General features: G+C 41.9%; 1 protein-coding gene across 1 annotated transcript in view; it reads right to left on the bottom strand.

The window, feature by feature from the left end:
• Nucleotides 1-24,612, bottom strand: part of LOC117540013 (protocadherin Fat 3-like) — a 196,562-nt gene that overhangs the window by 13,678 nt on the left and 158,272 nt on the right. Inside the window, 13 exon segments of the mRNA XM_034206402.1 lie at nucleotides 516-755; nucleotides 1,415-1,569; nucleotides 1,918-2,052; nucleotides 6,536-7,337; nucleotides 8,186-8,383; nucleotides 9,166-9,207; nucleotides 9,209-9,310; nucleotides 12,097-12,234; nucleotides 16,009-16,223; nucleotides 20,461-20,850; nucleotides 21,436-21,669; nucleotides 23,227-23,380; nucleotides 23,712-23,908. Of these exon segments, the coding sequence (XP_034062293.1) occupies nucleotides 516-755; nucleotides 1,415-1,569; nucleotides 1,918-2,052; nucleotides 6,536-7,337; nucleotides 8,186-8,383; nucleotides 9,166-9,207; nucleotides 9,209-9,310; nucleotides 12,097-12,234; nucleotides 16,009-16,223; nucleotides 20,461-20,850; nucleotides 21,436-21,669; nucleotides 23,227-23,380; nucleotides 23,712-23,908 (3,002 nt within the window).

Below are 24,612 nucleotides of genomic sequence, written 5' to 3'. Positions count from 1 at the left end.
TGTTGCATTTATATTTTTGTTCAGTGTAGTAACTTATTAGGAACTGCTGTTTTTATGACACAAGTTTAAGGCATTCACAAGTGGGGTCTTTACTGATGTATTTTAGAACAACACATGATAAACTCTTAAGCTTGTGTTTAGCATAGAGCCTATTTCTAACCAAAAGGACATTAAAAAACAATAGACTTCGAAGAAGGAAACCAGAAGTAGTAAAATGCTAACTCATTTCCGGGTTTAAGAACTCATTCCCGCACCACTATATTGTTTTGCACCCATAACTAACATGACACATTGGAATAGACTGTGCAGAATAGCATTTCACAAACATTCATCACAAATATATGGGCATTTTAGAAAAACGACATTACATTTTTAGCTAGCACTCTTTAAACCCGGATGCAGGTCTTATAAGGCAGCACGATAGTAAAAAAACATGTTAAACATTAATCTGAGGAGCCCTAACATGGCTGCCATTGTGTTATCATCTAACCCCTCCAGATAACTTATGGACTGACCATTGCTCCGAAGTAGATGGTTCTGTCCGGAGCCAATAGTTGTATGAATGGCGGTCCGCGGCGCCGCTCAACGTAGCTGTCATCCAGGGCCAGGCTGCTGAAGTTGCGATTGAGCTCCAGCGCCACCGTGTGCCAGCTGCCATCGTTGATTCGACGACCGGAGATGCCCAACATGTCAGCACTGTCACCACCTCCACCTTCACCACAGGCCAGCTGGAACCACAGCTTCCCCTCCTCCAACTGTCCACACACACACACACACACACACACACACACACACACACCACACACACACACACACACACACACACACACACACACACACACACACACACACACACACACACACACACCACACACACACCACACACATCACACACACACACACACACACACACACACACACACACACACACACACACACACACACACACACGTTAATATTGGAAACCATATCTAATCATGCAACACACTAAATGAAAACCATCTTCTATCAAACTCTACAAACAGTTCCAATCTCTTGTTAGGATCATTTTCATGGAAAGTGTATATTTGATACTACCTAGCAATGATACACTAGAGTGTGTGAAAAATAACAGAAATGTCTGATTAATACAACACCAAAGAAGAAATTATCATAATATGGATACAAATAATTATCTTCAAATTCTTAAACAGTTAGAACAACTGTCTAACTAAAGAAATGTCCTAATACTTATTATAATTTAACTTGATTACAAATATATTAGTGTTATCAAGGTGCATACAGTACCAACAAATTCAAATATGTTTTCCTTGATCTCCTTAAATCGGGTTGTGTTTAAAAAAAATGTGACTGCCAGAGCATAGACCAACACCTTGTTGTTTGTATGTGTGTGTGTGTGTTTTGGAGTATGTACCTTGAGCACGGTGCAGGGCTCAGTGTGTGTGTACATGATGATTCCTTTGCTCTGCAGAGTTCTGATCCGGAGGCTGAGCTTCAGCTCCGTCTGCAGTCGTTCAGCCAGTCTGTACTTGATGTAGCTGTTACCTGAGAAACTCAGAGACGAATGGCCTGTACACACACACACACACACACACACACACACACACACACACACACACACACACACACACACACACACACACACACACACACACACACACACACACACACACACACACACACACACACACACACACACACACACACAGCACACACACACACCACACACACACACACACATACACACACACACACATGCACACAGACACACACACAGAACCACACACAGAGATGAATCAATGACATTCCAGAGCGATGCAAAAGTATACATACATGACATTGTGTTACACATCAAAAACATCAACATAGACTTGAGGATTATTGGTGTTAGTCCCTTTTTTTCTCAAACACACACACCTGCACACTCCCCCAGTTTGCCCGGTGGACACTGGCATGCGTAGCGCCCTCTGGTGGCCTCCACTGAAACGCACTGCATGTCTGCAGGACAAGGCTGCTCCTCACACTGTTCTGACAGGACGGCACAGCTGGCATCTGCACACACACAAGGAAATATTGAAAACACACTCATCAGACTACAATGAGGAATAGAATATATAAAATAAATGTATAGTTTTCTATTTAAAATGTTTGATGGTGATCTTAAAATCAGCGCTCATGAACAAATGGAATTACAAACTGAGATGAATGTTATATGTGAACCATTTCCATAACTGAAAGCATTATTTAAGGTATATCCATCAGGCATTCAGTTTAAACACATTAGTTATCCTTTTGCAGATTTCCAAATCCCTTTTCTTTCTATGCTATATGTTTGAGTGTCAGTGACTCATATGGTGTCAAACCCTTTTCTGTATTATGTGCACATATACAAATTAGAGCACTGAATGTGAGATGTGAAATGTTTCTTATCCTGGAATGACATGATACATATGTTGTGGCTATAACTATATTACAACTATAATTCAATCATTACCATGTCATTACTATTTGCAATACCCTATTACATAGTTATACTTGGAGGAAAATGTCATGGCCCTTTTAAGTGACATATGCTTATGTTACAAGTGGAATTAATGCAGAAAATGCAATTACATAACACCTGATACTCAACTTGACCCATGAAAGGACGCTTGGGTTACACATTGTGCCGCATAGAAAACACGCCAAGTTTCATGTCTACCGCTTTAGTGCAGTTCCTAATTCGAGTCAAATAATGTACTGTAGGGATCATGTAAATATAAACATACAATCTAAAATCTTAAGGCATAAAATGTGTGTATTTTCTTCAGCCGAATGCCTGACTCTGAGCCTGACAACCAGGAGGCTTTACAGTCACCTCTGATTCTGGTAAAAAAAAACAGCCCACCCTACCTTTCAGAGACAACGTAGCAACTTTCAAACTCTTTAATGCTTTTTGTATCCTTATAACAATGCTGGTACTTGTAGTGTAAGAAGGCAATCAGAGCAGGGTGTAGCTTGCTAGCATTAGCGCTAGCTTGGCTATGCCCATCAGTCACATGATGATTGTCTTTCACCAAAGACTCCCTAAAGGGTGCTGCTGTTTATGAGCTTTTCCTTTGCAGAGAAAGGCCTGTTCATAGCTCTTTGTATGCAGCCTGAGGAAGCTTAAATAACCTTTAAAGGGGACATATCATACTATTTGAACAATATATTATAGGGCCATACCTATATAAAGTATATAAATATCATTTTTTCTTTTCAAAATACCAAAAAGATCCTGCATTTTAGCCATGCCTCATTTCGCTCTATTTGCTCTTGCCAGCCCTGTTTTTGCAGGGGGCTGATTCTGTGAGCTGCAGCTGACCACGCCCCCCTGCAGGAGAGGGGAGCGTGCTCTGAGATCAGCTGCTGGGCTGCAGCGGGGAGAAGAGGGGGAGAAAAAGAGATCTCCGTCCTCCGTGTTTTATTCTTATAGAAGTAAGAAGAGAAGTAATGGGGCAGAAACCCTCCTTTTTACGCAGCGGTCCAGACATAGACATCAAACGGCGACACATATTCAGTTGGCAGTTACTTTGGCATTAGGGCAGGGATATCTAGATACTTTCTAAGGTTTGACATCATGAAGTGTGCTACTTTTAAAGCAAGCAACGATGTTTTCAAATCTGTAATCAAAAAGCTCCTCAAAAACGCTATCGAAGCAGTTCCTGCCGTTGCTACGTTAGTTCAAACTGTAACAACGGACTACTTTTCTTAGCGGATGCATGTCAATTTAAATCAATACAACTATTTTTTAAATCAATAAAATCATTTTCTAAATCCATAAAAGCATTTCAATTAATATTGGGAGTCATGTCGTTACTTTGTTGAGAATGTGGCCATGTGTAATAAGCGGGATAATGTGCAGCGACTTGGTCATTATGGGGAGAAAAAGAGCCACATCGGAGAATAAACAGAAGGGCAACCATGATAGGTCCCCTTTAACTGTGTGTAGTCATCCAAAGCACCTGCAGATGTGGTACAACGGTTCAACCAGTCTCACGGCATTTCGTGTTATAGTCACAACATTGAATCTATTGATTCGTGTTCACCAACACGATTTTCCTCTTTTTTTCGTGTCACACAGAACGATTTTAAAAGCAATGTATTTCTATTGGTAGTATGTTTCGTGCCTGCAGCACGTCTTTTTGTCTGGTCGGGTCTTGGAAGACCAGAAGCTGTGGGGTTCATAAAAACATGTTCTTACTTAATATCAAGCCACGATTATTGTTTTTATTTTAAATCGTATAATGTCTGACTTTTTTTGTCGTCTGTGAGGAAAATAAATGGGGCTCAGAGCCTCAGAATACTGAAATCTGTATTTTTTAAAATCTTTTTTTCCTTCTAATTTGTTATTCTTTTCAAAATAACACACTGTTATTTACTCACCAATAACACACAATTATCCTTGTTTTTATTTATTGGTTTAATTCCATAATCTCGGGCTTTTTAGCCGTTCCTCAGGAACTGAATTTCAAAATAAAAAAATAACCGGAAACAGACGTAGGCCTATAAGGGACATTTCGAGCATCATTGCGATACACAGCCACTGAACTGATTACCCAAGATCCTCAGCTATGGTTTAAGCTCGGTGATTACATGTTTTAGCCGCAATGCACGTTGGGATATGGTGTTAATGCGATATGAAATCAGAAAAACATAAAAAAAAAAAAAATGTATCCGAGTGTGCTTGCTTTTCCCGTTCGAGTCCAGTTTTGGATAGTCTGAGTCTAAGATGGCCGAAGACACTACACTACCCATAATCCTCAACTATTGTTTGGGACTACAGTCCCGTTGCTTGACAAACCCTGTGATTAATCTTCAAGCTCTGGGATTGGATGTTACATTACATTACATTGCATTTAGCTGACGCTTTTATCAAAAGCGACTTACAATAAGTACATTCGACCAGGAAGACACAACCTTGAAGAAAACAGAATCATATAAGTACATCAGGCTTCATAGAGCCAAACATTTCAAGTGCTACTCAACTGGCTTTAGATAAGCCAGTCCTTTATTAGTATATAAGTGCTCTGTTAGCAGTTCTTTGTTAGTAATTCTATCGCTCGAAGTAGAGTCGAAAGAGATGAGTTTTCAGTCTGCGCCGGAAAATGTGCAAGCTTTCTGCTGTCCTGATGTCAATGGGGAGCTCATTCCACCATTTTGGAGCCAGGATAGCAAACCCATGCGTTTTTGCTGATGGGAATTTGGGTCCCCCTCGCAGCGAGGGTGCAGCGAGTCGTTTGGCTGATGCAGAGCGTAGTGCACATGCTGGGGTGTACGGTTTAACCATGTCCTGGATGTACGAAGGGCCAGATCCATTCGCAGCATGGTAAGCAAGTACCAGTGTCTTGAAGTGGATTCTAGCAGTTACCGGAAGCCAGTGAAGGGAGCGGAGGAGCGGAGTGGTGTGGGAGAATTTAGGAAGGTTGAAGACCAGACGAGCCGCTGCATTCTGGATGAGCTGCAGAGGTCGGATGGCACATGCAGGTAGACCAGCCAGGAGGGAGTTGCAGTAGTCTAGGCGTGAGATGACGAGAGCCTGGACCAGAACCTGCGGCGTTTTCTGTGTCAGCTGGGGACGCATCCTCCTGATGTTGTACAGCGTGTATCTGCAGCATGTTGGAGTGGCAGTGCGCCTAGGTTACGCCGAGCGTCAAACAGCACTTTGAAATGGAACGAAACCACGGCAGACTATCCAAAACTGGACTCCAACGGGAAAAGCAAGCACACTCGGATTAAAGTATTATTATTTTAATTTAAAAAAAATGTTTTTCGGATTTCATATCACATAAACACCATATCTCAATGTGTATTGCGGCTAAACAATCCAATTACCAAGCTTAAACCATAGCTGAGGATCTTGGGTAATCAGTTCAGTGGGCTAAAAACAATTACTTACAGCAATGCTCACTTCTAAAGTATTTCCCCCAGATTTTAGGCCTAACCTCTACTGTCTTCGTTCTGTCTTCTCTGTCCTGCTGCTATTACAGAAAGCTAATCAGCTAAATAGGTATTGCTGTTCCTTTTTTGTTTTAAACGGGCAAAATCATAACCTCTATGGTTGAAATAATTATTTAAATGAATGAAAAACAAAACGGATAAAGTGACTTTTCAATATCTATCAAACAGTGGAACAGCAAACCATGCAGAGGAAATGTGGCTCCATTCTAATTGACAGCGAGTCTAGTTGAGAGAACAGTGTCTTGATTGAAGTGGCATTTAGCTCAGTAGTTTGTTGACAGGTGTTAGATGACTGCTGCCGCTACCACTGTCCTGACACCTGGCTGACACCTGCCACAGTCAGTAATCACACTCTCTGTGTCCTGCAACCCATGACCTTGCCTCTTCTGTTAAGGCTGCAACATTTAGCCTGCAAAGGGCTAATGGGAAATAATGTTGGAACCCAAACAACAGACTGTTGAGGCTCTGCTCCAGACAGGATTTTCCTACTTTTGAACAACTTACAGAATTAGAATTTGACACCTGGAGACAATTTCCACATTAAATCACTTACCATTGCAAGTGCAGCGTGAGGTCCGATGGAAGCGTGGTGAAACGAAGCTGACCCGCGGCGTGCTGTATGTAGCCAGGTTGTGTGAGTCTAGGATGATGGTCTGTTCGCACTGCGCGCCGCGACACTCCAGGCCAGAGCAGTTCTTATCCAGGATAGCCGACACTCTGAGGACCTCCTCCAGCTGCCGACGTGAGGCACTGAGTTTCTGGGTGAGGTAAGCTGCCTTGTAGTACTCCCCTGCTGCTGTTTCCACAGCAACAAGCATGTCCAGTTGTTGGGTCCCCCCGACAGGCTGCAGGCTGAGCAGGTGCAGCTTGTCCTGCTGCTGCGAGGCGGCGGCCTGCTGCAGAACCTTCAGCACGCTCTTCAGGTGCAGCGCCACAAAGTCCTGTGGTGAAACACTCTCAAAGCGCACGGTCACCGCCTCACGCAGCATCTCTGGTGTCGCCTGCTCCACGTGCACGCTCACGGGCACAGGCACAGCAAAGCGGCCGTCACTAACGCTGGCATTGAGGGAGTACCTGCCTGCATCCAAGCCCCCCAGGGCGATGATCTTGCCGTCACGAGGACTGATCTTGAAGAGACTGCGCTGGGCTGGGGGGGCGTGGCCAAAGGTCAGCGCATCGTAAGGGTCAGCGTCGGTGGCGTGCAGCTGGCCAATCACACCGCCAGGAAACTCGTCCTCCATAGTGACGATATGAACTTCCAGGGGCAACGCAACTGGCCGGTGAAGACTCTCCTCAATCACCCTGACCGTCAGCATGGAGGAGGAGGAGAGGCGGGGCTTCCCCGAGTCCGTCACCTGAGAGGAGGGACAACCAGGGACAGAAAAGAAAATTAGATAAGGAAATGAATCAAACACAGTACAATGTCTTGGTAACATGTCTATTTGTTGACATCTTTTCTCTACATTCTGCACATTGATATACTACCGTCTCTTAAATGTGTGTCAACCACAGACCTTATTTCCAGCTATTTTCCTAAATCCTATGGAGAAATGGCATTGCTTTTTTGTCGAAGGAACCCATGCGCAGCTTACTTCTGGGTTTTAGGATGCGTCACTGTGGCACTCTATTGGGCAAGAGGCCACTGCTGGACAGGTCACTAAACAATCAGTTTACACATAGAGACAATCTGTCACGCTCACATTCACACCTACAAGAGACAGCAATAAACCTAATCTGCATGTCTTTGGACTCCGGAGAATTTAAATAAAAATCCAAGGCAGGATTCGAAAGCTCTTGCTGTGAGACAGTGCTAACATCACTCGTCTCATCACATTCACAAAGTTAGGAAGTGCATTAACGCAGATCACAGCACTCATTTGCAGAGGCGGGTTGACAAGTTAAATGTACTCTGCTAAGTGCGCAGTCAATGTAATAGTAATTTAATTTAATGCAGCATAGATTTTGATATTGCTTGAGTAGATTATTTAAGTTATTACTACTATTATAACCAAAGAAGGTCTGAAGAAGCTCCTCAACCAGCAATGACTGAAGTCTTCCTCTAAACTGATGGACCAGTGTGTATTTTAATGCTTATACTGTAGGTGAAACACAGGTGTTAGGATTAGTGACTACGCTGTATTTGAGAGGCTAAAAAGCTATCCTCTTATTCTAAATCCACCATTAAACAGCAGTTTGTCGCCACCTGAATCAGAATAGCGTATTCCGTTGCCAGGTCCCTCCTGAACACTTGGTTGGCCAACAGCGTTCCATCTTTGTCCAGCACGAACTCCCCGCCTTCGTTTCCTGACAGGATGCGGAAGTCGAAGGGCGGGCCGTTGTGGGAGGAGTCCTGATCGATGACGGACAGCTGCAATATGCTGGTGCTGATTGGCTTGTTTTCCTGGTGGAGGGAACACAGTATTAGAAAACCGACCTGTTTGGGTATATATTATGCATGATCACATTATGATGATTGTTTAAGTATGATGATGTTTTTTTATAGAGAACTGAATAGTCATTTCATTTTCAGGTCTTTGAAAAAGCCATAGATTTGAGCTCCTGGACATATAACGTAGACATTGGGATTGGGAATTTAACCAGCCTATCCCTGTAGAGATGTTTAATCAGTCCCCTCAGGAAATCCTAAAGGCATGGCCTGCACTTTATCCAATGATTGTCCAGGAAAACCAACCCTTTTTTTAATAAAAAAGGGTAACATAAAGAGACCCTTTTTCCCCCCCGATAGTGTGTTATGTATTTATGCATGTAAATGGTCTGGAACGGCACAAATCCCAAAGTCCCCTCTCCCCCGCGAGAAACTCCTCAATTGGACTCTTTTGTTTACTTCTGTAACATCATGACATCATTATGTTAGACTTGCGCTTCTATTGGCTAGCACTCTAACACATTGTACGCTAAGGGGCGGGACATTTCCGACACATCTCTACGAGGTTGATCAATCCTAATAGCCAGCTAACCAATCAGAGCAGACTGGGCTCTGGTTTCAGACAGAGGGTGAAAAGAGGTGCTGCAGCACAGGCAGTATGAGAAATAAATAAGGAGTTTTGTTGAACATTAAAGTATGGAGACATGTCACAGTAGAGGCACAAAATACTAATATGAACCTAAAAATGAGCATAATAGGGCCCCTTTAAGTCATTATCACGTCAGGGGGCGGTGTACCTGTATGACAGTAGTGAGGTTGGCCGGGGAGAAGGTGGGCGGGGTTGTCATTGATGTCAGAGATGTCTATGTTGACCATCACGGTGGAGGACATGGGGAGGATTCCACTATCCAGAGCTCTGATGGCCAGCGAGTAGCTGGGAACCTAGAAGGAAAAACAAAATGGCAGATATAAATATATCTAAAAATCATAATATTATGAACATAGCACATGTGAGACTGAAGAAATGTTCTGATTTCTGGGCTGGATAAAAATATACCAACCATCACAGTTTCTGCTCATTTTTGAGGAAATTCCCACCAAGGCTAAGTGGATGTTTTATTCCTTGCATAACACATTGAAAACGTGCTGAACATCCACTGGATGATTATTCTACTATTATTACAGCCCGGTGAAAATGTACATTTTGTCCTCAGGGTGGCACTAGATGATAGGCAAAGGTTTGTTCAAATATAAAAGGTATAACTATGCTCATGAAATCTTCTTATAGTCTTCCTTTTACACTTTTCAAGTGGATAGAATACCCTAATGATGTTCTTTGACTATGGATCTTAAATGTAGACCCTAACCCTAACCCCTTGAAACATTGGTCCAAACTGAATTTTGTTGGTTCAAGTTGCCACTCTGTTCCTATAAAAGGCAACATCCAGCACCACTTTTGGCCTTTTTTGCCAATTCATTGATCAGTTCTTATAAAATTGTGTTAGCCGTTAGCTCTGACATTTGGTCAGCTAGTTTTTCTAACTTGCCTGATTAGATTGTGAAAGTTTTGAGGAAAAAGAAAAAGGTGCAATTAAGCCCAAAGTAGTGATTCTATTTTCTCAGGGATAATAGGATACAGAGAACACAGATTGAAATAAGGCTATTTTAACAGATGCTAATCAAAAATGACTTTTCATTGCCAGTCTACAATCACTTGACTGAGTGGCAGAGTGGAAGCTTCCTGATTGGTTCACTGCCTTTGATCCTTCCAAAGCGCTCTGACATGACTCACTGGATCAAAGCTTTCATATTATAGAAGCGCTTTTTGATTTGGTTGTCTGAAGGAAGGCTGAGAAGCTCCCACACCTAGTTACCCTGGCATGCTGCTTAGTGTTCCCTAAACTCGCAGCAGGATATCTTTTCCATTTTTCCATATTGCTTTATAGTAAAGAGCTAATGAAGCACACTAAGAAGAAATGCAAAGGCAGCAGCAACACAATATCCTGCTGCCTGAGACATGTGAGTAAACACATGCTCTGCTTTACAGAGAGACAAGGGAGGGGAGTAGAAAAACAGTATGGAAATGAGACCACATGTAAACACCCATATAAGTTGTAATGCACACACACATGGACAGACACATCAGCATTGCACATAGAGGAAGCTGCTGCTCTCTGTGTGATAAACCCAAACACCCTTTCATCAGCCAAAAGCTTTGATCCCCCACACTTCCCTGCACCCTCTTACTGAGCGCGCTCATGGGCTGCACTCTTGAATACTTTATGATAGCAATGTGAACATTTCTGAAGTTTTGTGGAGGAGAATGAGACGAAGAAAGATGAAGGAGAAAGACAAATAGTGGGAAACAGTTCAGAGGAGAGGGGGGTAGGGGAAGGCAAGCAGGGGGGTTCGTGCCTTCCATCTTTTTTCCTGCTGCAAATTAAAGAGCTCATAGCCAGAGCTGCTTGCTGCATGCGCTTCCTGTTGAAGAGTGATTAGTTGCCATCTGGTCAGGGATCCGTCTCGCGGCAGAACATCTCCCAGTGAGCCCATCAGCTGCCAGCAGGCTCCCTCTTTACATTAAAGATGGCCGCCGTATAGCTGACTGAGGTAGAGCTGGTGGCCAGTGGTGGAAAACCACCAGACTGAGGGACAGTTCTATGCCACATGCCACAAGCCTGCTAAACTCCTGAGATCTTGATATGTTTATAGCATTCATCGGTTTACAGCTCACACTTTATTTGTACAATAAGCAGTTTTGTATTCCACTGCACAGGTATACATCATGTTTTAGCTTATCTTATGCTATTTTACATATAGTTAACGTATATGTAACTTCTACTTGCAAACTCTCTTACACTTATTTTCTTTGTATTGCTGTTTCTTCATGCACTTTTTTTTACTGTTATATGTCTTATAGATATTTATGTTGCATTGAAGAGCCTGGGACATTGCCAAAACTACACTGTAGCTATCCTGCATATGAGAATATGCAGAGTATTACTAAAGTGTGGTATTACTTTTACTTAAGTTAAGGCTGGTGGTTCATTAACTGGGGCTCAGTCTGGTGTTCAGATCCCACACGGGACCATCCCCTCTATCTCACCATTTCAACTCTGTTTCCCCAATAAATAACATATGGCTGCCCATAGGAGATCATAATCCAGCAGCTCTCATCATATCAGGACTGTAGCAATTCACCAGAAACATGAGGCGTGAGATAATAATCTGTTTCAATAGTTTCTAGATTTTGAGTGGATTTTCAGTTTGCTAGGAGCTGAAATAGCCAATGATCAATGTGATCATTAATCCTGGAGTGATGCAATCATTTCCATATACCTTCAATCCTGGTGGTTCCAGTTCCAGGTTGATAAATATACATATGTGATTATAAGGCTAGCAAATTGCTCATCCTATTACTATTAAAAGAAGTGACTTGTCAGCTTTCCGGCTGCAGATTACAGCTAATAAATGCTGGGAAAAACTTGCAAAAAGGCCAAAAGAAACTATGGTGTTAAGCTGTATGAGCATGTGTGCATGTATGCTAAAGGGAAAAGCAGTTACATAACAACAGATATATGGCATTTAGGAGTTTTTTGAAGCTTTTAATTCTGTTGAGTCGGTTTAGTGCTAAGGAAGTGATGCTGAGTGAATCCTTTCCATAGTTATTTTAAGAATGAGCTTCAGAACAGTGCGTGTGGGTTTCTGTGTGTGTCTGGTGTCCTTACTGTCTCACGGTCCAGTGGCTTGTTGACCTTGATGACCCCACGGAGCGGGTCCATGAAGAACTGGTTGTCTCGGTCTCCACTGATGATGGAGTAAAGGATGGCTCCATTCAGCTGACTGTCAACGTCCTCTGCCACCAGCTGAAAACACACACACACACACACACACATCAGAAACATTTGTACATGATCATATAAAGGTGTGCCTTGGAAATACTTACATAAATGATGACCACACACACACACACACACACACACACACACACACACACACACACACACACACACACACACACACACACACACACACACATTTGTACATGATCATATAAAGGTGTGCCTTGGAGATACTTACATAAATGATGACCACACACACACACACACACACACACACACACACACACACACACACACACACACACACACACACACACACACACACACACACACACACACACACACACACACACACACACACACACACACACACACACACACACACACACACACACACACACACACACACACACACACACACACACACACACACACACACACACACACACACACACACACACACACGCTGCTGGATAAAACACTTGTAATCAAATATTAGCCTCCTCTGTTCTGAAGGATTTTTCCATGATTGAACTGTTAAAAAAGACTATATATTTGCACATATTAGACATCAGACTAGCCAGATAACAGCTGCATGTGCAGTATTCAGAGAGTTTAAAGAGAGCTGATTTGCTTTGGAAGATTGGTTTATTAATATAGCCTTCTCAAATAAGCAGTGCATTTGGATGATTCCTATTACAATTCATGATTAGATACATTTCACACATATTAAAGTGTATTTCAGTGCCGATTGAAGCTGCTCTGTTACATTAACTATGGATGATTTAACCCATTTTCCCAGTTTGTTCTTTCACTCAAAGTTGGCCATTTTCCAAAACCTTCTGCACTGTTGTCTTGTGAAAGTGTTTTATTATGATCCAGGCAACCATCAGATGCGATTAATGTGCGAACATTATGGTAACCAGATAACAGGAAGAGGAAACATGTTGAAGTGTCTGATCCATTTAGTCACCTTTATTCTTTTGCCAATGCTACATTATTGGTAATCATAAAGTAAATTGATTGGCGTGACACAAACAGAAGTAAATATGTCTGTTGGCTGCCGGGAATGCTGGGAAAATACATATAAAATAAAAAACACTGAGCTAGTCTTTGGGAAATGGTCAGCAGTGATGTTCAGGACTCACAAATTCGGCTTTTAAAAAACTGAACTAGTCCTTTTTTTATTTGACAGCTACAACTATAAGAGTTGCTATATACTTCAAATAACTGATAAAAAAATAAGTATTTCTATAATCTGAATTTAATTAATTAATTTACAATATGAATCTGCTGGCACCAAAGTGAGTTTCGATACATTTCAAGTTATCAGTTACAGAAAATATGTTTAACTAAACCTCAGATGTGATATTTTTTAGAAGCAAAAACAACACATTTTAAGAAATTAGTTATATCATTATAATATATATAAATGTTTAACTGGTCAGTTCACCTGCCTAATATTACACGGCTTAATTGAATACTCAATTCTGATTGGTTCATTTTGGACCTTTCAGAGGTTGTTAATACTTGCTAACACACCGCTGCTGTACAGTCATATCAATCTGCAGGAAGAAGTCCAGTCTTTTTCCATTGTTGACCGCCTGCACATTATCCCTTATTTATACCACGGCTTAATTGAATACTGGATTCTGATTGGTCAGTTTGGGCATTGCTCTTTTTCAGTTCCAGAGCATTGCTGAGGACGCTCTGATCAAGGGACCGTGTACAGTCATATTAATCAGCAGAAAGAAGTCCGGTCAATTTAACATCAGCTGTGGCCAAAAAAACATGTTCGTTTGTGTTAATCGATCAGAAAACACCAAGGAATACTTTTTGAATATTTGAACGTTTTATATTTGTGGAAAGCATGAGACTTTGGATTCATGACGGCTGAAATATCCCCAGTTCAATAAGTAACAGAGAACAGTAACCCAGCCTCAGAGAGCATGAGGACAGAGACATCGGCAGAAGAAACCAACAGGAAGTAATCACTAAAGGGACACAGTATGGGCTCTGGCTGTGATCAAACACTGGTTCATGGAAAAGGAAATGTAAACAGGCTCGGACAGTTACAGAAAAAATGTGATCAGTGCTGCCATCATTTTATTGCTATCGCAGTTCCAGCGGTTGCTATGCAATACAACCGATTCTTTTTTCCGAACGGAAGCAAAGCTTTCATTTTTAAATCAATGAAATCATGTTAAAATCAATATGTTATTATTATAACCAATTATTGATTTATTCAGTGAGTTGCCATGTAATGAGCGATTGATCAAGCTGATGGAAGATTTGTTGCTTTCATGACCGACTCACTGCACATTCTTCCTTCCATAATCAGTCGATAAACTCATCGCTTTCCAAATAAAACCTATTTAAAAATAATGAATGGTATTAACAACTGCAGTGTCTATGGTGAACGTTCATTTAAAAATATTCTGGACCTGTGACAAGTACCAACCTTTCTCTATTGGATAATGTTTCTATTTTTTTGCACTTGTATAGGAACAAAGCAAATATGCAAAGCCGCAATTTCCGTAAAAAGTACGAGTCTATTTAACAGGTGAAAATGTTCTCAGGGCTGCATGCTCGCCACCTGCTCTCTCCGTGAAGCTCACCAAATAAAAGCTTGAACCACTAAATCCTATCAATCCCTCGGAGGCCAGTTAACGTCAGCAACTCAATAATTGCCAATATCTAGGTGGTGGAGCTGATGAAAGCCCCCCACACAGCCATTATTTCACTCTCAGAGGGAGCATGGAGGCCATGACATCCACCCTGATGCACTGTATACCACCATCTACTGAAAAAGCATGATAATATAGAGGCGCGCTCACACACAAACACGTTCCCTTTCAAGTGTTGCCACATTATATTTCAAGGCTAGTACTGTACAAGACATTTTACTTGTTTTACTTTATTGTCATTACATAGTACAGGTACTATGTAACAAAACGGTTTCTCTGGAGAAGTGGGCTGCCATTATTATGTACGGCGCCGGGGAGCAATGCCTGAGCAGCCTGAGCAGCGCCTGTTCCGGTGCCTTGCTCAGGGACACCTCGGTAAGGCAAGGCAAGTTTATTTATATAGCACCTTTCAACACAAGGCAATTCAAAGTGCGGTAGCACTTGGTCTTGCCGGGAGTTGCCAAGCCAAGTCTCTATGGACTTCGCCACCACTCGTCTCACCACATCTCTTCTCAGAGAAAAACACAAAGTGTATATAAAAAGAGGATAGTCTAGCTAACAAGACATACATCTCTTGAAGTGGAACAAACAACATAACCAAGGTTTTCTAGAGCCTTTTTCAGGGTACGTTGTGTCTTAATTTGCATAAGGTGCAGGAGAAAAGCTCATGGAGAGGTGTATATGGAAATGCCCATCCTCCAAAATGTAAAGTGACCAAAACAGTGAAAATGAATGACAGTAATATGTTATAGTATGAGTTTCAAACCAGTTGTAATAACATTTAAAATACTTGAGGACATTGAAAGATGGATTTCCAGAATGTGTGATTGTAAAATAGATTTTTCAGCACCTACCTCAGAAATGGAAAACGTTGATGAAACGTTATTTTGCAAGAGTGTGATGCAATATTATATGTGATGCCAAAAGCCTTTTAGCTGTTTTATATTCCTTTTGCAAAAAGAGAACTATTTATTGGTGCTAAAGAAAAGGTCAGAAGGTCCTTTCAAACGTTACAATGTATCCTCCTGAATGTTCAATCATATTCCAGGACATATCGCCAATACATGCTAAAAATAACCTGAAAAGGGAAGCATGCAGGACTGGAACCCACCTGGACCACAGACTCTCCGGTGGTAGCGTCCTCAGACACCACTGCAGTGTACAGCTCACGGCTGAACATCGGTGCGTTGTCGTTGACATCTGTCAGGTTTATGTTCACTGTTGTGATGGCGCTAAGCGGTGGTGTGCCGCCATCACGAGCCTCCACGGTCAGGAAGTAGTCCCTGCAGGTCTCATAGTCCAGAGGCTGGGCCACTAAAATGGCACCTGAGCAAGGTGAGGAGAGAGAAGACACAGAAATATGCTTTAGTGAAAAAACATGAGTTGTTTTATGTTTAATTGAAGGAGTCATGTCTCTGAGAGCTGTACAATCTGATGCACCTTATTTATCACAAGCTACTTCATCCAAATACTGAAGGTCCTGGTTCAAACAGTTAAGTCATTTTAAAACTAATTATATTTCTATACATTTATTACAATCAAATAATGTCCAATTCATCTTAGCAATCATTTAAGCAGGCCTTAGGTTACACCAGGCAGATAAGAACAGCTGTGACGTCCATGGAAGAGCCATATTAATGAAGGGTCATGTTTAGGTTCAATCCGTCACTATTGTCTGTCCTTTACTGTGTGTGCCGTAGGGGTCTATGTCCTAAGGCACAGGTATTTAGTAGTGTCCCATCAGATTATTTGTTGTGTCTGACCCCAGTATGGCGTATGGCTTTTAACCCCCTATGTTCGCGTTTCAGGCTGGGTGGCAGTGTTTGGGAGAGACACTCCCTCTGGAAGGAACTTTGGGATTTGAGCCTTTGCAGACCATTTACATGCACACAAACCCATACAGTATAACACTATAGGAAAGGGAAGACACCAAAAAGCTTAATAGAGCCCCTTTAACTGATATGCTATACATGATGAGAAAATACATTGATTGTATTATGCTACAACCACAAATGAGCCTGCCGATTCTTCATTGAAGACACACAAGAAACGGTATCTTATTCACATGGTGACTCCCGCGAGTTAAAACACCTTGGTAGCTTAAGTATTAGGCTCAGCTCCTACATTAGTCAAAAACCAGTCAGTTAGAACGTTGTTTTACTTTTGGAGCATCTCAATCTTCAAGTTGTGCCTTTGTTTTTTTGGAATCTAGCCATGTTTCATTAGAGGTAGTAGGTTTATGACCAGTCTAAGAATCAGTTACGCAGACGCAAGGAGACTTTTGCAGATTTGATGGTGGCAGACAATGTTGATGCATTCTTGTGTTAGCTTGTGTTGTTCATCTTCTGTTTTTCTTTGTCAAGCTTTTCAATAAACCTTCTGTATTATACAACATCAGTCTGAACTTCCAGTAGCCTCCTTTTCCCAGTATTATTCTAAAAGAGAGGTACATGATTAACGCTGGCTTTGCACAAAGACAATCTAGATCAGGGGTGGCCAACCCGCGGCTCTCGAGCCGCATGCGGCTCTTTGCGTAGTTTCATGCGGCTCTTCAGTTCATATCGAATTTTATATGTGTGAGTTTGGGGGAGAGACACTGACTCCTTACTAGTGTTGCACGGTGTACCGATACTTGAAAGGTACCGCGATACCCTGCCGTTAAAAACGTTACGATTCCTCCGTTTCATTAGTATCGGTACTTTAAGAATGACGGGGAAAAGTACTCCGGTGAGAAAGCGCCGTTTTAATAAGAGCCGTGTGTGTTCAGCGCTCTGCTTCCATTCCCTGCACTGCAGCCGTGCCTGCAGTCCCGCCCCTCTCAAGCACGCTCTAAGTGCCTCCCCTCTCTCGTGCACGCGCTAGCTGCCAGAGCATGTGAGAAAACGAGAAGCATGGCTGCAAGTGGGAGTGCAACTGCCGCTGCGCCTCGGCTTGTTGACAAAAAAGACGCCAGAAGCGAAATTTGGAAGTATTTTAGCGATATCTCTGACAGTGAGGGCAAGCCTACGGACACCACGAGGCCTGTCTGTAAGACATTTATTAATTGTATTTAATACGAATTCTTGTCATTTATTTTATTTATTGTTCTCATTGTTTAAAAGTTTGTGTTATGGTTCTGGTGTGAAATAAAGCACAATAATTACATTTAAGACTGTTTCCCTTTTTTTAAGAAAATATTGAAAAATAATCGGAATCGCAATTCTTGACTTGGTATCAAAACCAAAATATTGGTATCGTGACAACACTAGCTACTCCTGACAGTTAAACCTGATATTTAGTAGGTCTGTTAAGTATTGAATGCTGATAATTCTGACGTAATTTGGCCGGTCAAAGTTGTTTGGGCTCGGATAAAATCGCTCCGTTACTTTCGTCCCGTGTTATGTATGTTGTGTATGTGTGGTGTCAGTGTGAGAGGATGACAGCGCGTATAATTTTGATGTGGCCCAAGAGCCAATCACAATAATACCTGCGATGCAGTGAACCAATCACCTTTGAGGGGGGGAAAACATATCGTTGATTAAACATTATCCAGTGTTTCCCCTGCCATTGTCTTGGAGGGGCGCTGCGCCCCGCCAACGGAGCCCCGCCAACGGAGCCCCGCCAACGGAGCCCCGCCAACGGAGCCCCGCGCCCCCCTGAAATTCAAGGTGTTTAAAAAAAATATATATATACTTTTTTTTTTAAATATATATATAGCACCAAATTGCAAATAATCTATAACTACTGTCACTTTTCACATTGAACATGTGCTCTTTTATTAAATAAACTAAACGCTTTCATTTTAAGTTGTGAGTTTAGTGTTTTTTACCCTAAGAAACACTGATGCATTAATCAATAACAATAATCCACAGCTCCTCTCTCTGCTCCAGAGGATTTAAAAAATATATATCCCAATGCCACAAAAATGCATCAGTGACGTGGTTGAAATCTTGTCTCCAGAAAACAAAAAACTGAAACAAGCGGTATCAGTGTGTTTGATGTGGCTCTTTGCAGTAACATAGAAAAAATGTGGCTCTTAACCTCTGACTGGTTGGCCACCCCTGATCTAGATGATTCAGCTCTCTGTACAGAAAAGCTGTCTGGTGTTTTGGTGATAACTTAATAACTGTGGAAGCTAACTATGGTTAGTCATGGACTGGAGATCCTATGCTACATAAATACAAAAGTACACAGTCAACTTGTTTCATTCCAATTCACACGTTCCTAGAAAAGGTTTGAAGCGCTTAAGGCTGAACTTGAATGACATTATGGCCTTACTTAATATGACATCTTAGTGAAGTTCTCCTTTCTGTTAAGATGCAAAAAGGTTAGAGCTGCTGAAGGCAAAAGAAAAAAGATACGCTCTGCAGAGAGATGACATTAATATTAAACCCTATATAGCTCCACTTTCTTTTTCGCGAAACTGTCAGACCTTTGTGAGTTGTGGGGCACACTAAAGCATTGACTTTTTCACATGAAATCTCTCAAGGGAAAGCTAAAGTAAAATATAAATCCAGGATGAGAAACAAAAAAAGACCCTGTCATTGCTCTCCCAAGAAAGTCAAGTATTCTTTGACGCTCAGCACTCTAATGAGCGCAAACTCCCTCTGCGATCACCTCCACCGGATTTAAGATACTTGTCATTCACATATTTTGTCTCTTCCTTTTGGCAGATCATTCCAGTAATTAAGTCTGAAAAGTCTTCCTAACCAATACTGTCATAAACATTTAAAAAGAGAACAGAGAAAGTAAGAGCTGAAGGAACGGCGTCTTCTTACCTTCCCTGTGCAGGCAGACACAGTTGATTAAAACATGGGGATAGGTTCATTAATACTACCTTCCAACTCTACACCACGTTTAATATTGCCAAAATGAAAGCTCCTGTGTTAGTCATTTTTTGAATTAGAGATGTCTCACTCAAGTTGTTTTGCCCTGATCCGATTAGATCGCTAAAATGTTCTGTACCTACTGATAGCAGTCTAATACTAACTTACCCAAATGTTGAATTCATATTTAGCTGGCACATCAGAAGAGCTGTAACTACCAAAACAGACACACCTTATAGCTAAATCACAATTTAAGTTAACATTTCAATTAGTCTCTATGATGGAAAATCGGTTTTAAAGGGGCCTGTTATGCTTTTTGAAGTTTTCTCTTTCTTGTATTGTGTTACATACAGTAGGTTTTTGTGCATGTAAATGGTCTGCAAAGGCTACAATCCTAAATGCCTAAATGTGATCCCAGAGAAGTGATTAGCAGTTTGCGTCATGAACACATGGATCTCTATTTTGAAAATACTGAAAGGATAAGCTTTGGATGAAGTAAAGACAGTTCTAAAACCACCACATACTTGCACACTTGGACTTTAACCAGTTTAATTATTTCAAATATTCCCAGATGCTTACATCAAATGTCAGGAAACAGAGAATAAACTGTATTTACGAATGACCATTTCACTTTCTTAAATTCTAAAATGGACAGCTTGCAGTGTTCATGACAATATGAAAAAAGAACATGTTCAAATGTACATTAAGAATAAACAAAAATGGGATTACTACTGCAGAGATATGTTTAGCATACTGACCAGTGAGTGGGTGGATGTGGAACTTCCCGTGCTCGTTGCCTGATCGGATACTGTAAGTGATCTCAGCGTTGGTCCCGATGTCCTTGCTGGCAGCGTAGACCCTCAGAACCTCCGTCCCCACTCCCACGTCCTCGGGCACTGTTGCCAGCTGATCGCGGCGCTCAAACACAGGCGGGTTGTCGTTGATGTCCAGCACAGTGATGGTGACGTTGACCAATGAGGAGAGGGGAAGTGGTGAACCCTGGTCAGACGCGTGGACTACTATCTGATAGGCTGGTTGAACCTCCCGGTCCAAAATGCGTTCAAGGACCACAATGCCAGAGGACTTATCGATAGAGAAGGAGCCTCCTGCAGACTCAGACAGGGAGTAAGCCACCATTCGACCGGGACCTGCTGCAGAGCCAGAGGAGGAATGTCAGTACAGTAAGATTTGAACGGGGACTATTCTGCTTTTGGGATTTTTGCTTTCCCGCAGTGTGTTGAATAGGTGTTTGTCCATGAATAAGGTCTACAAAGGCTACACTCCCAAATGTCTCTACCGCACACAAAGAAAATATGACAATCCCACACAATCGTAGTGATTTTAGTCTGTGTTTTGAACTTCTGTGTTAGGCTCGCTTTTTTCATTCCTCCCACAACTATCTCTGTCAATTTTCCTGTGAACCCTTTGTTGTTCCCATTTGTGTATTTAATTTAGTCAAGACTACACAGACACAGAGTTGTCATACAATATACGTTTAACTTGAACTGTATTTTAGGTATTTATTTTCACCTATTTCTCTGTTCCTTGTTCATTTGTTTTACTTTTTACTCCTCTAGGCCCTTTGTCTTTGTACCTGCCTCTGCTTTTGCTTCCATCAACTTTTCAATTGTATCTTCCTCATTTGCCATCTGGTCTTCTAGATTAATGCAAGGGTTTCTTTCTTTTTATTAAAAAGCATAGTAGCATTTGAAGCAGTAGTACAACAGTATCACCTTCATCAGGGTCTATGGCCTGGATGCGCGTGAGCAGGGCTTTGGGGGCGGTATCTTCGTACACGCTGGCGGTGTAGTGTGTCGACGTGAAGATGGGCGGGTTGTCATTCACATCAGTAACGTCCAAATGCACCTCAGCACGGCACCATCGCCCACCACCATCAGTTGCCTGGGCAACAAGCCGGTAGTAGGGTGTCATCTCATGGTCGAGAGTCGTAGATGACTTGACCTCACCTAGACAGGTTAGAAACAACCGGTGACACATTTAGAGCCATGACAGTGTGCAACTCAATTGCACCACAGATAACATGTGTGGTTAACTGTGTAAGCAACGTAATATTATTATTATTATTTAAGGTTATTACACGGCAGCTTAGTTGAAAACTAGATTCTGAACTAATGATCTGCTCTCTTTTGATAGAAAACTGTTGCTAGGGATAGTTTAAAGGCTGGTTCATGGAAAAGACCTCGATTAGTGTTGTTAAGTTACATCACGATTGCTGCAGTTCCAGCCGTTGCTTTGCGTTATTTTGAAATCATTAAAATCTTGTTTATATCAACATTATTGCTTTATTTAGTAATTAGCGAAAGAAAAACCGACGTGTTGATGATTCTTGAATTACCCTGAAGTCATGAATATTATCCCTTTTAACTCAATATCGGACTGAGGCTAGTTACAACCAGTGTTGGGACTAACGCGTTACAAAGTTACTGTAACGGCGTTATTTTTGGCAGTAACTAGTACTCTAACGCATTACTTTTTAAATTCAGTAACCCAGTTACCGTTACTACATGGCGCGTTACTCCGTTACTGCGTTAGTTTTTTTATATAGTCAACAGCCAGGCGAACAGAGATGAGAACTGTACTTAAGTACAGTACTTGAGTAAATGTCCTTAGATACTTCCTGTGTCACATGCGGAGACGGGCTGTGGGCGTGTTTGTGTTGTTTACTAACAAGACTATCATGGCGGCGGCGGAGCTCAAGTCTAGTTTCTCCACCTGGAGATATTCTCACTATTTCACTTTTGTCGAGCACAAAGAAAAGAACGTTTTAGTTAAATGTAAGTTGTGTCCTGGCGGGTCAAAGAGCCTATCTACTGCCCAAACCAGTAATTCAAATCTCTTAAAACATCTGCAAAAACAACATGCTGGGACGAAGCTAGTAGCTAAGACCACAGAGACTCAGCCGACGCCACTCCACCTCCACCTAAGCAACAGCGGCTGGATTTTAACCAAGGGACTGCTGGCCAGGGAAAAGTCGATAAAGCCATTGCACGGTATGTTGTAGAACACATGCAGGCTATTGCTACAGTGGAGTCACCCGCTTCCAGGGAGCTAGTTAGCATGATAGCATGTCCGGGCGGCACACGGCATATGGGACGGAACACTTTTTCCAACTACCTGGAGAAAGAATATACAAAAATGGAAAGCCAGCTAATATCGATGCAATCCAGATTGCATATAATGCATGTCAAGTTGATCAACAGATTGTATTATTCTCCAATGCAATAACGGTACTGAAATTAAGGCTATAAGGGCATTAATGGGAGCCCTTTTTTTAAGTAACTAAAACGTTACTGTTCACAGTAATGCATTACTTTTTGGTGTACGTAACTAGTAAAGTAACTGAGTTACTTTTTAAATAAAGTAACTAGTAATGGTAACTAGTTACTGGTTTTCAGTAACTAGCACAACACTGGTTACAACTGATGCAAGTTCAGTGTAAGAAAGACTATGTATTAAGTTCCAAAATAAAAGTATGGGTATGCTTTCAAAGCCATGCTTAGTACCGGTGTCTGGGTCCATGATGAAGTCCTGGGATCCAGGACCATGTAAGGAGTACTGGATCCAGGAACTGATGCCTACATCTGCATCTGTAGCCCCAACCTTCAGCAGCACCCTGTTGACTGGAAGGTCCTCTGGAACAGAGGCAGTGTATGCAGCCTGCACGCACGCACGCACACACACACACACACACACACCACACACACACACACACACACACACCACACACACACACACACACACACACACACACCACACACACACACACACACACACACACACACACACACACACACACACACACACACACACACACACACACACACACACACACACACACACACACACACACACACACACACACACACACACACACAATTAGCTAAGTAAAATAAATGTGGGACACTGGCAAAGCATCTCAAACTTCCTGCCCCATGCCACTGTCTTTAACCATCCCTGTAATTCGACTGAATGGTAATTTATTCCTCACCTGGTTACAGATGGGGCTATTGTCATTGGTGTCTATCACTGTCACCTCCACCGTTGCCTGGGAAACAAAGAGTCCATCGCTAGCAGTGACATTGATGATGTAGAGGTTGCGTTCCTCCCTGTCCAGGGGCCACTTCACATACATCTTCCATTCACCCTGAACCAGACCCAGTGCAAACACACCACGATAGTTTCCACCTGGAGATCACACAAACACAGGATCAGTGAAAACATTTCAGGTATGACTGTCAACATGGAGTTTATCACAAGGCTTTATACAAATTGGTGAAGTAATGAGTCATCACTCAAGTCCAAGTCATGTGGCTTCAGGCCACACCTCTGTTGTATTGTAGGCCTATGGTGTTTCTCTTATTCTAAACACACCTATAGGTAAACTAGGCAAATGGCTTTACATAAAGCCAATATTAAAGTGCAAACATTAACTGTAGAGACAATGTTTTGACCCACTGCACTCTTGAAGTACAAAAAACATATGTTATGCAATTAATAATAGCGGCTGCTTTATGTGAACAGTACAGGGAAATTAATGTTGCAGCAGTGGATAAAGGTTACACAATAAAACTGAGGATTTATAGGAGCACTGGGGGCTGCTGACCCATTTAACTGGACTGTCAAGCCGAAGAAGCACAATCCTCCACACATCGATCTCTAGGCAGCACTGTCCTCTCTCACAGACCAATGGGTTAGGAAGGTGAACAGTGGAAAAAAAAAGTGTTGTATATCTATTACAGTGGCAATTATAAAAGATGATCAACTGACAGTCACATTTGTTTGACAGACTACAAAGGATGTTAAAGGCTTAATGAAATCAAGTGAACAACTACCTCCTAATCCATATTAAAGCTTGTTCTTTCCCATTGGCTTGTTTGCAAGGCCAGAGC

Source organism: Gymnodraco acuticeps, unplaced genomic scaffold (genome assembly GCF_902827175.1).
Source record: "Gymnodraco acuticeps unplaced genomic scaffold, fGymAcu1.1, whole genome shotgun sequence".
NCBI lineage: Eukaryota > Metazoa > Chordata > Actinopteri > Perciformes > Bathydraconidae > Gymnodraco > Gymnodraco acuticeps.
Note: the sequence above shows the minus strand (reverse complement) of the source record. Positions and strands in the feature narration are given on the sequence as shown.